The sequence below is a fragment of the Muscardinus avellanarius genome, assembly GCF_963383645.1.
Source record: "Muscardinus avellanarius genome assembly, chromosome: 1".
In the NCBI taxonomy this organism is placed as follows: Eukaryota; Metazoa; Chordata; class Mammalia; order Rodentia; family Gliridae; genus Muscardinus; species Muscardinus avellanarius.
In genome coordinates this window covers 220062970-220075619 of record NC_137786.1, presented here as the reverse complement: position 1 = coordinate 220075619, position 12650 = coordinate 220062970, and the positions used below count along the sequence as shown (strand labels likewise).

Sequence of the window (12650 nt, the reverse complement as noted above, 5' to 3'; positions counted from 1 at the left end):
ACCGAAAGAAAAAAAAAGGAAGGGAGGGAGGGAAGAAAGAAGGAAGAGAGGAAGGAAATAATAGAACAGAGAAATTGCTATGATGGCCGGGGCGCGGGAGAGGAGATATAAATGTGAGTTAACCTCTTACAAGGGTCCCATGCATGAGTAGTTCACATGTGTCCTCAACGTTAATGACTTGATCCTGAGCACCTTAGGGAGAGACCTTTTCCCTATGGAATTCCATTAGGGGGAAGGGCTTACGCCCGAGCCCCTAGAGGCCAAGGGAATTTGCAGCCTGGCTGGCAAACAGCTTTCAAGGACAGAAGCACAGCCGAGTATTCTAATCCAGCGGTCACTTGTTTCCTTTCTTCACTCACCATTCTTGTACTCAAAAAGGGTTAAAAGCTGCCCTTTATGATCTCAGCCAGGGCTTGTGTGAAAAGGCTGAATTCCACCTCTGGGACCCCAGAGGGGCAGCAGTGTCCAGCGAAGCCGGCCTTTTGGCATAAAATGTGTCCACCTCCTGTCTGAGTGCCCAAGTCCAGGCCTCGCTTGACTGCTGGCCGCCTGACCTTCCTGCAGCGCTGACTTCAGACGCCGCACTGACATGCAGGAAGTTGTGACTCTTCAGCCACCTGCAACGAACTCAATGCCCATCCGATAGAATGCTTTGTTCCTGAGGTCTGCACCAGGAAATCTGGGCTTCTGCTATCACTCAGCCACAGGTGGGGGTGGGGCCGAGCACAGGAGCTGACACGCCTCTCCACCTTCCGTGCTCCTTTCTCACTTGCAGACAGCACCAGGGGACTGCTGACCTTGCAGTTAGCAGAGTACTAAGACCCCCGTCTTAGTACTCGGGTTTTTTTTTAAATTTTTGTTTGTTTGTTTTTAATTGCAGGGCTGGGGAACAAACCAGGGCCTTGTGCATGCTAGGCACATACTCTACCACTGACCTACATCCCCAACTCTCAGATTTTTTTCTTTATTTTTTCAGTGCTTGGAATTGAACCTACGGCCTTGTGCATGCTAAGCAAGCATTCTACCACTGAGCTGCTTCCCCAACCTCAAAAAGGATTTTTAAAAAAATGTTTATTTATTTTTTTTGCCAGGCATGATGGCCCATGCCTATAATCCCAGTATGTGGGAGACTGAGACAGGAGGATTGCAGGTTCACAGCTAGCCTCAGCTACTTAGTGAGGCCCTCTGCAACTTAGTGAGACACTGTTTCAAAGTAAAGAATAAATAATAAGGCTGGGGGTGTAGCTCAGAGGTAGAATGCCCCCCAGTTTCAATTCCCAGTACTACAAAAATAAGTTTTGTTTTGTTTGGTGCTGGGAATTGAACCCACAGCCTGGTGTGGGCCAGGCAAGTGCTCTACCATTGAGCGACCCTAGATACAGAAAACCAAGGCCTCTTGGAAAACTTTAGCCCTTTTATCCCTACACCCCTAGTCTCTATTTATTGAGCAACTTTGTGCCATGCACAAAGTTAGTTTCTTCCACTTTTATTTTCTTGTCCAACCCTTCTGACTTTTTCCCCCCTTTACACAAGGGAGGAAACTGAGGCTCAGGGAGCTACGTGATTGCATGAGGCCATCCAGCTAGTGGGTTAGAAGCCAGGCCTGTCTGCTCCAAATCCAGGGCTTTTTCCTCTGTCCTCCTCTAATTCCTCCCTTTTCCTTTCTGATCTTAAAATCCTTTACCCCCAACTCCCTCTGGTGGTGTATCTTCACTCCCTGCCGCATGTGGCTAGCAGTTCTTGCAGGACCTCAGTTGATAGCAGGGACAGGGAGGGGAGGGGGTTGTCCTGCGCACTGTAGGATGTTTGGCTGCATCCCCGTCTTCTACCCACCAGATGCCAGTAGTACCACCAGTCATGACAACCAAAATGTCCCTAAACAGGGTGAAATGTCCCCTGAAAGCAAAATCATGCCCAGCTGAGACCGGCCGAGACAGCCTTACCCTCTTCACCAGGCCCCCTCATGAAGAGGATGGAGTGTGGGGGAGCCTCATTGCATGGGGTATTCTTTGCTGTTTAATCCAGCCGGGGTTCCTTAAAGGGGTGCTTGTTGCTTGTACTGTGGTGAGCTGGTGTTCATCAGACTCTGTTGCCCAGCATCTGAGAAGCCCTCATCCCTTCTTAGTGCTCTCAGAACAGGCCAGAAATCAGCTAGGTCTTCAGTACATCCCTGGCGAAGAACTCTCTGGTTTACATTTGCAGAGAGACAGGAACACTGGGCTTGCACTGAGGCCTTCCTATGAGGTGTGGAGGGATGCCACACCTCCCAAAGGGACTCCCTTTGCCTTCTGCAGGAAATCCTGCGTCTTTTCTAGGGCAGCTGGTTCTCTCAGTATGTGGAGGGGGAGGCCAGGTCTCAACTGAGAATCTAAAAATTTGTGGTCCTACACCCCAGAAATGTACATTTTGCTTCTAGCTTTAGATGTTCACAGAGCCCAAAGGCTGGCCATCCATCCATCTGTCCATCCGTCCATTCACTGCAGGTTAGGAAACCCTGCCTTACGCTCACTCTTCCCCTTGGAGATGAAGTGGAGAGAGAGAGGGGTCTAGGCCCTCACCTTGCTTTTGGAGGACATGGAAGCACACCTTGCATTCTGGGCCCTAAGCCTTAGGCCAGGCAAATAATTCTAGTAGGAGGCAAGGATGTGTGTAAGGGAAAGAGGGGTGGCACTTCAGAGCCGACTTCTTGCCTGTTCTAGCCCAGCCCGAGGGCCGGGCCCAGATGAAGGGAGGAAGAGGAGAAAAAGCAAGGGGGAGAGAGCAATGGGCCTGGCCCCCTCCTTCCCCAGCTGCAAGCCGCCCAGAGGGTTAGATGAATGCTGGGAGGGGAAAGTGACCCTGGCAGAACCCTTTGTTCCAGCTGAGGCTGGAGCAGGGGCACTGAGCCATTCACACGCCATCCCAGGGCATCCTGCTGGGCATGCTGGGGAGGGGGCACAGCAGCCGGTCATGGGACTTGGCCAGGCAGATAGCTTGATGCTCAATAGGGAAGCCCAGCTGCACACTGCCGAGGCTGGGGGTGGGGCTGTGGCTGCCAGTCTTCCTCTGTGGCCTGTCCCACAGACAGGAAGGCCTGAGCTGGGCCCAGTTACTCTGCCCCGAGGTGGCCTGGTCTCCTCTGCCCCTGCCCCACTCTTCCTGGTCACCCTCCTCAGGATGAGCAGGCTGCTTCCTGCTCCCAGTGTGCATCCCACAACCTAAAGAGGTTCCAGCGTTTTAGTTCCATGATTCTGACTGGCTCTCCTACCAGCCTGCCAGGGTCTATTCTCACATAGAAGCAAAAGCGTCCATATCTCAACTTGGTTTTGCAGAGACTCATATGGAGGCCTCTCAGCCCCACCTGTCCTGCCTGTCACCTGCTACCCTTTCTCCAGGAGCACCATTTTTTAAAAAATTAATTTATTTATTTTTTAAATTGGTGTATTGTAGTCATATATCAATCACATTGGAGTACAAGACTTGAGAGGATATACAAGCACACATCATCTAATTAGCCCTCCTCCAGCCCCCATCCCATTCCCTCCCCCTCCCTTCATCCCATGCTTCTTTGGTGATTAACTTTGATACATTTGTTTATGTACCTCCTGCATTTTAAAGAGGCTCCTCCTCCACTATTACATACCCTCTGATTGGTCACATTAGTTGCTTCACTATAGGGCCCTTTCTATAGCTCAACCTCTTCCTGTTGCCCCTTTCCTCCTAGTTATTGCTGATTAAGAGAAGCGTCTGATTTATATTTTCTGTGATATTTCTCTGTGCATGCTGCGTTGCAAGTACCGATCCCACTCTTGACGGCCCCAGTAGTGGCCTGGCTACTCAGTGGACTGATCCAGACCTCGCTGGCTCAAGCAGCGGCCTTGCCTCATGGGAGGCCCCAGTTCTGGTCTTGCTGGCCCCCGCACCGGTCTAACCCCTAAGCTGGCTTTGGTCCCGGCCTTGGAGGCCTAAGGAGTGAACTTGCCTCACGCCAGGCTCCGATGCTGGCCATTAGCCCCTGCACCGGCCTAACCCCTTGGCAGGATTCCAATCCCGGCCTCGGAGGCCCCAGCACCGGCCTAGCCTCACGGCAGGCTCCAATGCCGGCCTCGTTGGCCCCAGCACCGGCCTAACCCCTCGGCAGGTTCCACATCCAGGAGTACCATTTTCTAGGTAGCAACATTTGCCTCTGGGCCTTTGGGGGTGCTGTGTGACAAGCCCTATCATGGGACAGCTACCTGGGCTGCTATGAGCTGACAGACAGAGAGAATCTTTTGCCTCAGCGTCTCCTTCACACTGTCACCTAGGTGACAGTGACCCTGGACTACCCCTCCCACACGCGCACATGTGCCATGGGCTTTGGTGAAACAGGCGCTCAGCCTCCTTCCTTTCCTCTGCCCAGGCCTCGCCAGCAGCCCCGAGTGTGCGTGTGGTCGAAGCCACTTCACGTGTGCGGTGAGCGCCCTCGGCGAGTGTACGTGCATTCCGGCACAGTGGCAGTGTGATGGGGACAACGACTGCGGAGACCACAGCGATGAGGATGGCTGTAGTAAGTACTGCCCAGGGGCTGTGGGAGAGAAACCTGGGGGTGGCGCCGACAAGGCTGCGTGCCCCGCTTCCCCTGCTTTGGCCCAGAGAGCTGGACTCTTGCTGGAGGGGCATATGTGATCTCTCCCCCACCATTTTTTTTCTGTGTGTGTGTGGGAGGGGCTGGGAATTGAACCAAAGGTATGCTATACTCACCCACACTTTTTTTTGGAAACTGGGTTTCCCTAGGTTGTTGAGAATCTTTCCATGTTGTTGAGGCTGTCCTCAAACCTGGGCTCCTCCTTTCTTAGCTTCTCAAAAACTGAGATGACAGGGCTATACCACCACGGCCAGCTTGGGGGACAGGTATTGATGAGAAGTGGGGCTCTTTTTTATTTTATTTTATTTTATTTTATTTTATTTTATTTGCCGTACTAGGGATGGAACCCAGGGGCATTCTTCTACCTCCAAACTACATCCCCAGTCCTTTTTTTTTTTTTGGAAACAGTCTCACTAAGTTGTGGAGGGCCTCACTAATAGCTGAGACTGTCCGCAAACCATGGATCCTCCTGTCTCAGCCTCTCAATGCTGGGATTAAAAGCGTGCGCCACCATGCCAGGCTAGAAGTGGGGCTCTTCACAATGGATATTCCTCCAATCATCTCATATTTCTTTTGGGTGATTCACACCTATATATTCAATAAAACAAACTTTGAAACAAGTATAGAAGAAAACATGCTTGAAGCCATCATAGACAGTCTCTTTATTTTTCATTTCTTTTTTTTGTGTGTGGTACTAGGGATGGAACCCAGGGGCCTAGAGGGTATACCCCCAGCCCTATTTTATTTTTTTTATTGTGGAAACAGGGTCTCACTAAGTTGCTGAGAGCCTCACTTAAGTTACTGGGGGCTGTCCTCGAACCTATGATCCTCCTGACTCAGCCTCCCAGGTATTGGGATTATAAGCGTGCACTAGCATACCCAGTTTAGATGGTCTCTTTAAACAGATCCCTCTGTATTTATGTGAATATGCATTTGTGTATGGATTACATATCTGTGCGTTTTAAATTTTATATACTATACACAGATGCATGTTATTTCTATGCTTCTTTTTCTAGTATTCTTTACAGTCATACCTTGTGTGTGTGTGTGTGTGTGTGTGTGTGTGTGTGTGTGTGTGGTACTGGGGATTGAGCCCAGGGGCATTTTGCCTCTGAGCTACATCCCCAGCCCTATTTTTTAATTTTTATTTTGAAAGAAGGTCTCATTAAATTGTGAAGGGCCTCACTAAGTTCCTGAGGCTGATTGAAACCTGAGATTCTACTGTCTTCCAAGTACTAGGATTACAGGTGTGTGCCACCATGCCCAGCTCATACCTTTTTTTTTGCAGTACTGGAGATTGAACCCAGGGGCATATTACCTCTGAGCTACATCCCTAGCCCGATTTTATTCTTTATTTTGAAACAGGGTATCACTAAGCTGCGGAGGGCCTTGTTGCAGAAGGCCTCACTAAGTAGCTGAGGCTGGCCGCGAACTCAGATCCTCCTGTCTCAGCCTCCCAAGTACTGAAATTACAGGCATGCGCCACCATGCCCGGCATACCTCTTTTAATGATATAAACTTTTTAAGAAATCATACACACGTACACACAGATACACACACATATATATATATATATATATATATATATATATATATATATGTATGTATGTATATATGTATGTATTTCTTTTTCTTCTTTTTAAATCTTTCCTTTTCTCTGTTATAGTACCCTGTGGATGATGGCCCAGAATGGCCTATCTTGGATATATAGAATTATCATTTCTAAACCAGTTGTCTGGATTTAGGGGTGCAATCTCTGACCTACAGCATCTATTCTGAGGGTGGCTAATTAGTCTAATAAGAATGAACTCGCAACCTGGACTTCACTAACCCTAGCCACTTAAACTAATTGTGATAATGATAAGTGCTTCACTTTCATATATATTATCTCAAAAGACCTCTATAAGCCGAGTATAATTATCCCCATTGTACAGTTGAAAAAAGTACAGCTCAGGGAGGGCAAATGGCTTGCTCAGTATAATAAGTAATGAGCTCTAGAACTGGAAATTGAGCTCCGATGTGCCAATCATCACTAAGAGGAAAGGAGAAAAAAAGCACTTTTTTCTCTTGCTCATGAATTTCTTACTGCTTCTTTCTTTCTTTCTTTCTTTCTTTCTTTCTTTCTTTCTTTCTTTCTTTCTTTCTTTCTTTCTTTCTTTCTTTCTTGCAGTGGGATTGAACCCAGGGTCTTGCACATTCCAGGCAAGTGCTTTGCCACTGAGCTACATCCCCAGCCCTCTCTGGGTTTTTTGTTTGTTTGTTTGTTTTTATGGTACTGGGGATAGAACTCAGAGGCATTCTACCTCCAAGCTACACCCCTGACCCTATTTTTTATTTTATTTTGAAACAGGGTCTCACTGAGTTGCAAAGGCCCTCCCTAAGTAGCCGAGGCTGGCCACAAACCGAGATCTTCCTGTCTCAGCCTCCCAAATCCTTTCTGTTTTGAGACAGGATGTCGCTGAGTTGTCCAGGCTGACCTCCGACTTTTGATCCTCTTATTTCTGCCTCCCGAGTATCTGGGCTCACAAGCCTGCACCGCTGCATCCGGCTCTCACTGCGTTCCTAGTGGCTCTGAGCTCTCTGGGTTGTTCTGCTGCTGCCCTGTGGCTCCTTCACCCCAATTCCATTCTGCTACCCCTCTCTTCCTAGCTGCAGTTTCTGCTTAGCTTCTCCGAACATTCATAGGAGCCAATGAGAAAGAGCTACAGGACAGACGGGGATTTGGAAGAGGGATGCTGGGGAAGGATGTCTGGCCCATTTTTAACCTGCCTGGTTCACTCACTTTGACCTCTCTTTTCCCGGGACTTAGTGCTGCCCACCTGTTCCCCTCTGGACTTCCACTGTGACAACGGCAAGTGCATCCGCCGCTCCTGGGTGTGCGACGGCGACAACGACTGTGAGGACGACTCGGATGAGCAGGACTGTCGTGAGTGTTGCGGGGCCAGGCCGACTCCATCAGGCCCTATTGGGAAAGGATTTTCAATCACAAAGTGATGCCCCAGGCCCACAGGAGCCCTTGGGTTTTCAGCAATCTGTCCTGTCCCTTTACCTCCTTTCTCGGTCAGATAAGCCCCAGGGAGGCGGCCAGCTCCTCCGGAGCCCGGGGGCAGCATTGGAGCCACTGGGCTGCTCTGGAAGGCTTTGTGTTGGGCTCTGGGCACTGCACCCTACTGCCTGCAGCAGCCTGACCGCCCTGTGCCCACAGCCCCCCGAGAGTGTGAGGAAGATGAGTTCCCCTGTCAGAACGGCTACTGTATCCGGAGCCTGTGGCACTGTGATGGTGACAACGACTGTGGTGACAACAGCGACGAGCAGTGCGGTGAGTCCCGGGTCTTGGGGAGAGCTTGCGGTGGGAAGAGGCGCAGCGAAGGCCCAGCACCGCCAGGCCTCGAACTGAGAGGCCCCAGCACCGCCAGGCCTCGAACCGCCACCGGGTTATGGAGCAGCTAGGAGAAGCCAGGAGGGCTGAGCAGTCCAGGCCCCAGAGAGCGCGCACCAAGCCTTGGCGCCTCTTAGGGGCCCGGGAGGTTGGGTGTCAGGGGAGAAGTATCTTTGGGGCCCTCAGCACGGCTGTCCTAATGCATCCCACAGACATGCGCAAATGCTCCGACAAGGAGTTCCGCTGCAGTGACGGGAGCTGCATTGCTGAGCACTGGTACTGCGACGGGGACACAGACTGCAAGGATGGCTCTGACGAGGAGAGCTGTCGTGAGTGACCCCTGACCTCAGGCGTGGGGCTGGGTGAGGGCAGAGGCTCCGAACCCCAGGCTGCAGCAGGCAAGGAAGGCAGGTTTCTGAGAAGTAGCTCCTGAAGCCAAATGTAGTGGCACACGCCTGTCATCCCTGTAATTGGGAGGCTGAGACAGAGCATCACAAGTTCAAGGGCAGCCCTAGCAATATAGCAAGACTCTCAGCAACCTAGCAAGACCTTGTTTCAAGACAAATAATAAGGCTGGGGGGGGTAGACTGGAGGTAGAATGCCCCCCTGATTTTAATCTCTAGCAATAAACACACACACACACACACACACACACACGCACGCACGCACGCACGCACACGCACACACAGCAGCTCCTGAACAAGCTAGGGTAGGAACAGGTGCCACAGCTGGGAGGGAGGGCTCCTGTTGGTCTACCTGAATGTGGCAGTCTGTAAGAACCATCCCAAGTGAAACTGCTACATCTCGGGGGAAGGGGGAGGCACCTGCCCGAGCACCTTTCGGGTCTGAGGAGTCGGCCTGGCCCGTCTCCTGGTCGGGGCCTGAGTGTTCACCTGCCCACCTTGTCCTGCCTCCAGCCTCAGCGGTGCCGGCGCCCCCCTGCAACCTGGAGGAGTTCCAGTGTGCCTATGGCCGCTGCATCCTAGATATCTACCACTGTGATGGCGATGACGACTGTGGAGACTGGTCTGACGAGTCTGACTGCTGTGAGTGCTCCGGTGGGGGTGGGGGGCAGGCCCAGGTGCCCGCGCAGGCAGGAGCTAGGGCGGGTTTCAGGATTCCCTGGTTTCTCTAGCAGAGGTGGAGAGGAGCTGGGGTGCCCTTGAAAGGGGCAGGAGCTCGGCTTTCTGCTCTCCCATGGGACACCGTGGGCACATACCCCTCGAGACAGAAGGCTCGTGTTTCCCCAGCCTCCCACCAGCCCTGCCGCTCTGGGGAGTTCATGTGCGACAGTGGCCTGTGCATCAACGCGGGCTGGCGCTGCGATGGCGACGCGGACTGCGATGACCAATCTGATGAGCGCAACTGCAGTGAGTGGGGAGATGGCGCCAGCGGCTGGAGGGAGCTGGGGGAAGGTCAGAGAGGCCACTGCTGAGAAAGCTCGAGGACGAATCAGACAGGACCGCCATGTCGAGTGGTGTAGGTTGTGCACTGCAGAGGCTGGATGTCCAACGGGGTGTCGGCCACAAAACAGAGGTCAGGCTTATGTACTCATTGTGGCAGTTTTCCCGCAGATGCAGGAAAATGTCTTGAGGAAGGGCAGCCTTTTCTGACTCATAACGATGCCACCAGAGTCAAAAAGGATGTCATGGGAAGCCAGGCGTGGTGGCGCACGCTTGTAATCCCAGTACTCGGGAGGCTGGGACAAGAGGCTCTCGGGTTCACGGCCAGCCTCAGCTACTTAGTGAGGCCCTCTGCAACTTAGTGAGACCCTATTTCAAATTAAAGAGCTGGGGGTGTAGCTCTTTAATTTGGGGTTCCATCTCCAGTACTGCAAATAATAGTAATAAAGAAGGGCGGCACGGGTACTGACACAAAGTCCAGCCCCGGGCGCTGGGCGGAGTTTCCGGCTGAGGCGGGGCCAGCCCCTGACCAGGCTTCGCTTTGCCCAGCCACCTCCATGTGCACCGCGGAGCAGTTCCGCTGCCGCTCAGGCCGCTGTGTCCGCCTGTCCTGGCGCTGCGATGGGGAGGACGACTGTGCAGACAACAGCGATGAAGAGAACTGTGAGAACACAGGTAGGGTCTTTGGGGTGCCCCAGGCCCCCGTACCTGGAGACGGGGCAGGGGAAGGGTGGAAAGAGGGCACCGCTGCAGCTTTCCCCGTTAGGCTGAGGCAACACTGTACAGATCCTTTCCATGGCCTGGATTCTTCCTGCACTCCCAATGACCAGGGTTCGATCCAGGTGCACCACAGACCTGCAGCCTTCTGGCCTGAAGCACAGTGTTACAGTCTTAACTCTAAGCCAGTGCCCTTCCTGCTGGCCTAGCAAGGAAGGACACTCCAGCCGACACCCCCAGGCCCGCTGCCCTAGCCACGCCCACCCTGGGTATGTGGGTGTCCTTTTTTTTCTTTTCTTTTTTTTCTTTTGTTCTCTTTTTTCTTTTGGTGGTGGTACTAGGGATTGAATCCAGAGGTATTCTATCTGCAAGTTATACCCCAGCTTCCTTTTAAAAATGTATTTGTTTTAAGCTGGGCATGGTGGCTCATGCTTGTAATCCCAGCGCTTGGGAGGCTGAGACAAGATGATCGCACAGGTTCGAAGCCAGCTTCAATTACTTAGTGAGGCTCTCAGCAACTTAGTGATACCCTGTTTCCAAATAAAATATAAAATAGGTCTGAGAGTGTATCCCGGAGATAGAAAGTCTCTGGGTTCCACCTACAGTAGCACCAAAAAAAAAAAAAAGTATTTGTTTTAGCCAGGCGTGGTGGGTTACCCTAATAATACCAGTATTTGGGAGGCTGAAACAGGAGGATCTCGGTTCACAGCCAGCCTCAGCTACTTAATGAAGTGCTTTGCAACTCAGTGAGACACTGTTTCAAAATAAAGAATTAAAAAATAGGGCTGGGGGTATAGCTCAGAGGTAGAATGCCCCTAGGTTCCATCCCCAGTATCACACACACACACACACACACACACACACACACACACACACATTATTTGTTTTGAAACAGAGTCTCTAAGTTGCTAAGAGTCTCTCTACTTGCTGAGACTGTCCTCAAACCTTCCATCCTCTGTCTCAGCCTCTCAAGTACTGGATCACCGGTGTGAGCCACCACATCTGGCTTCAGCCCATTTTATTTTTATTATTTTTTTATTTATTTTTGTAGTACTGGGGATGGAACCCAGGGGCATTGTATCTCCGAGCTACACCCCTCAGCCCTATTTTTTAGTCTTTTTTATATTTGAAACAGGGTCTCACTGAGTTGTGGAGGGCATTACTAAGTAGCTGAGGCTGTCCGTGAACCACGATCCTCCGGTTTCAGCCTCCCGAATGCTGGGATTACAAGCATGCGCCACACGCCCGGCTTTTATTTTTTTTATTTTGAAACAGGGTCTCACCAAGTTGCTGAGGCTGGCCTTGAACCTGCAATCCTTCTCTCTCAGCTTCCCAAGTACCGGGATCCCAGGCTTGCGCCACCGCTCCCGGCTCGGCTTGCACTTTTTATTCTGCCCCCCCCATCTCTCATCCACTGCGGAGAAAACGACGCAGACATTCAGCCTTGTCTGAGCTGCTTCCTGCCTTGGACCCCAACCCTCCCACCTTGAGTCTCTCTGTCTCCAGCTGGCCCTGGAAAATGACAGGTGCCCATCCCTTGCTGACCCAAGCCCTGCCCTGAGCGACCTGACCCTCCCGTCCCCGCTCCTTCCCTGTCTCCCTCCAGGCAGCCCCCAGTGTGCCTCCGACCAGTTCCTGTGCTGGAATGGGCGCTGCATTGGGCAGAGGAAGCTGTGCAACGGGGTCAATGACTGCGGTGACCACAGCGACGAGAGCCCACAGCAGAACTGCCGTGAGTGTCCCCGGCGGGCGGCACTGGCCCGTGGCTTGTGGCTGAACCCCACCCGCAGTGTTCAAGGGGAATCCTCCCCAGGGACTCCTGCAGCCTTGGGAGCTGTTCTTCGTGGTCCAGGTGGGATGCCAAGTGGGCCAGCTGGGGGAGGATTCTGGGCTCATCTCCCAACTCTGGCTCCCCTGGCGCAGGGCCCCGGACGGGCGAGGAGAACTGCAACGTTAACAATGGTGGCTGCGCCCAGAAGTGTCAGATGGTGCGCGGGGCAGTGCAGTGTACCTGCCACACGGGCTACCGGCTCATGGAGGACGGGAGGACGTGCCATGGTGAGCTGGGGCCCTGTGTGGAGCCGTCAGGGTGCCGGGCAGGGGTGTTTGCTAGGGGTCAGGCATCTGATGGGTGTGACCTTATTTGATCATCACAGTAACTCTAGGAAGTGGGGATCCTCCTTCCCATTCCACAGATGGGAAAGCTAAAGCTCAGAGAAAACTCAGAGAGGTCAAGTAATTTATCATGGGCCACAGGGCTAGCGAGTAGCAGAGCTGGGATTCCAGCCCAGGTCTGCCTGTCCTCAAAGCCCTTAATTGCTACAGTTTTCCTATGAGGCCTGTAAAGTAGATTGGAAGCCGGGCATGGTGGTGCAGGCTTGTAATCCCAGCATTCGGGAGGCTGAGACAGGAGGATCGTGGTTCGCAGACAGCCTCAGCTACTTAGTGAGGCCCTTTGCAACTCAGTGAGACCCTGTTTCAAATTAAGAATAAAAAATAGGGCTGTGGGTAATGCTTGGAGGTAGAATGCCCCTGGGTTCCATCCCCA

At 52.3% G+C, this 12650-nt stretch overlaps 1 protein-coding gene across 3 annotated transcripts in view; it reads left to right on the top strand.

Moving 5' to 3' along the window:
- LRP4 (LDL receptor related protein 4) overlaps positions 1 to 12650 on the top strand; it is a gene marked incomplete at both ends in the record, with an annotated part of 63309 nt that overhangs the window by 10679 nt on the left and 39980 nt on the right. For all 3 annotated transcript variants that reach the window (XM_080700562.1, XM_080700561.1, XM_080700563.1), the window contains 9 exons: positions 4379 to 4525; positions 7413 to 7529; positions 7809 to 7922; positions 8195 to 8311; positions 8900 to 9028; positions 9233 to 9352; positions 9935 to 10060; positions 11709 to 11834; positions 12026 to 12160. In XM_080700562.1, coding sequence (XP_080556688.1) covers positions 4379 to 4525; positions 7413 to 7529; positions 7809 to 7922; positions 8195 to 8311; positions 8900 to 9028; positions 9233 to 9352; positions 9935 to 10060; positions 11709 to 11834; positions 12026 to 12160 — 1131 coding nt within the window. The remainder of the gene's footprint in view (positions 1 to 4378; positions 4526 to 7412; positions 7530 to 7808; positions 7923 to 8194; positions 8312 to 8899; positions 9029 to 9232; positions 9353 to 9934; positions 10061 to 11708; positions 11835 to 12025; positions 12161 to 12650) is intronic.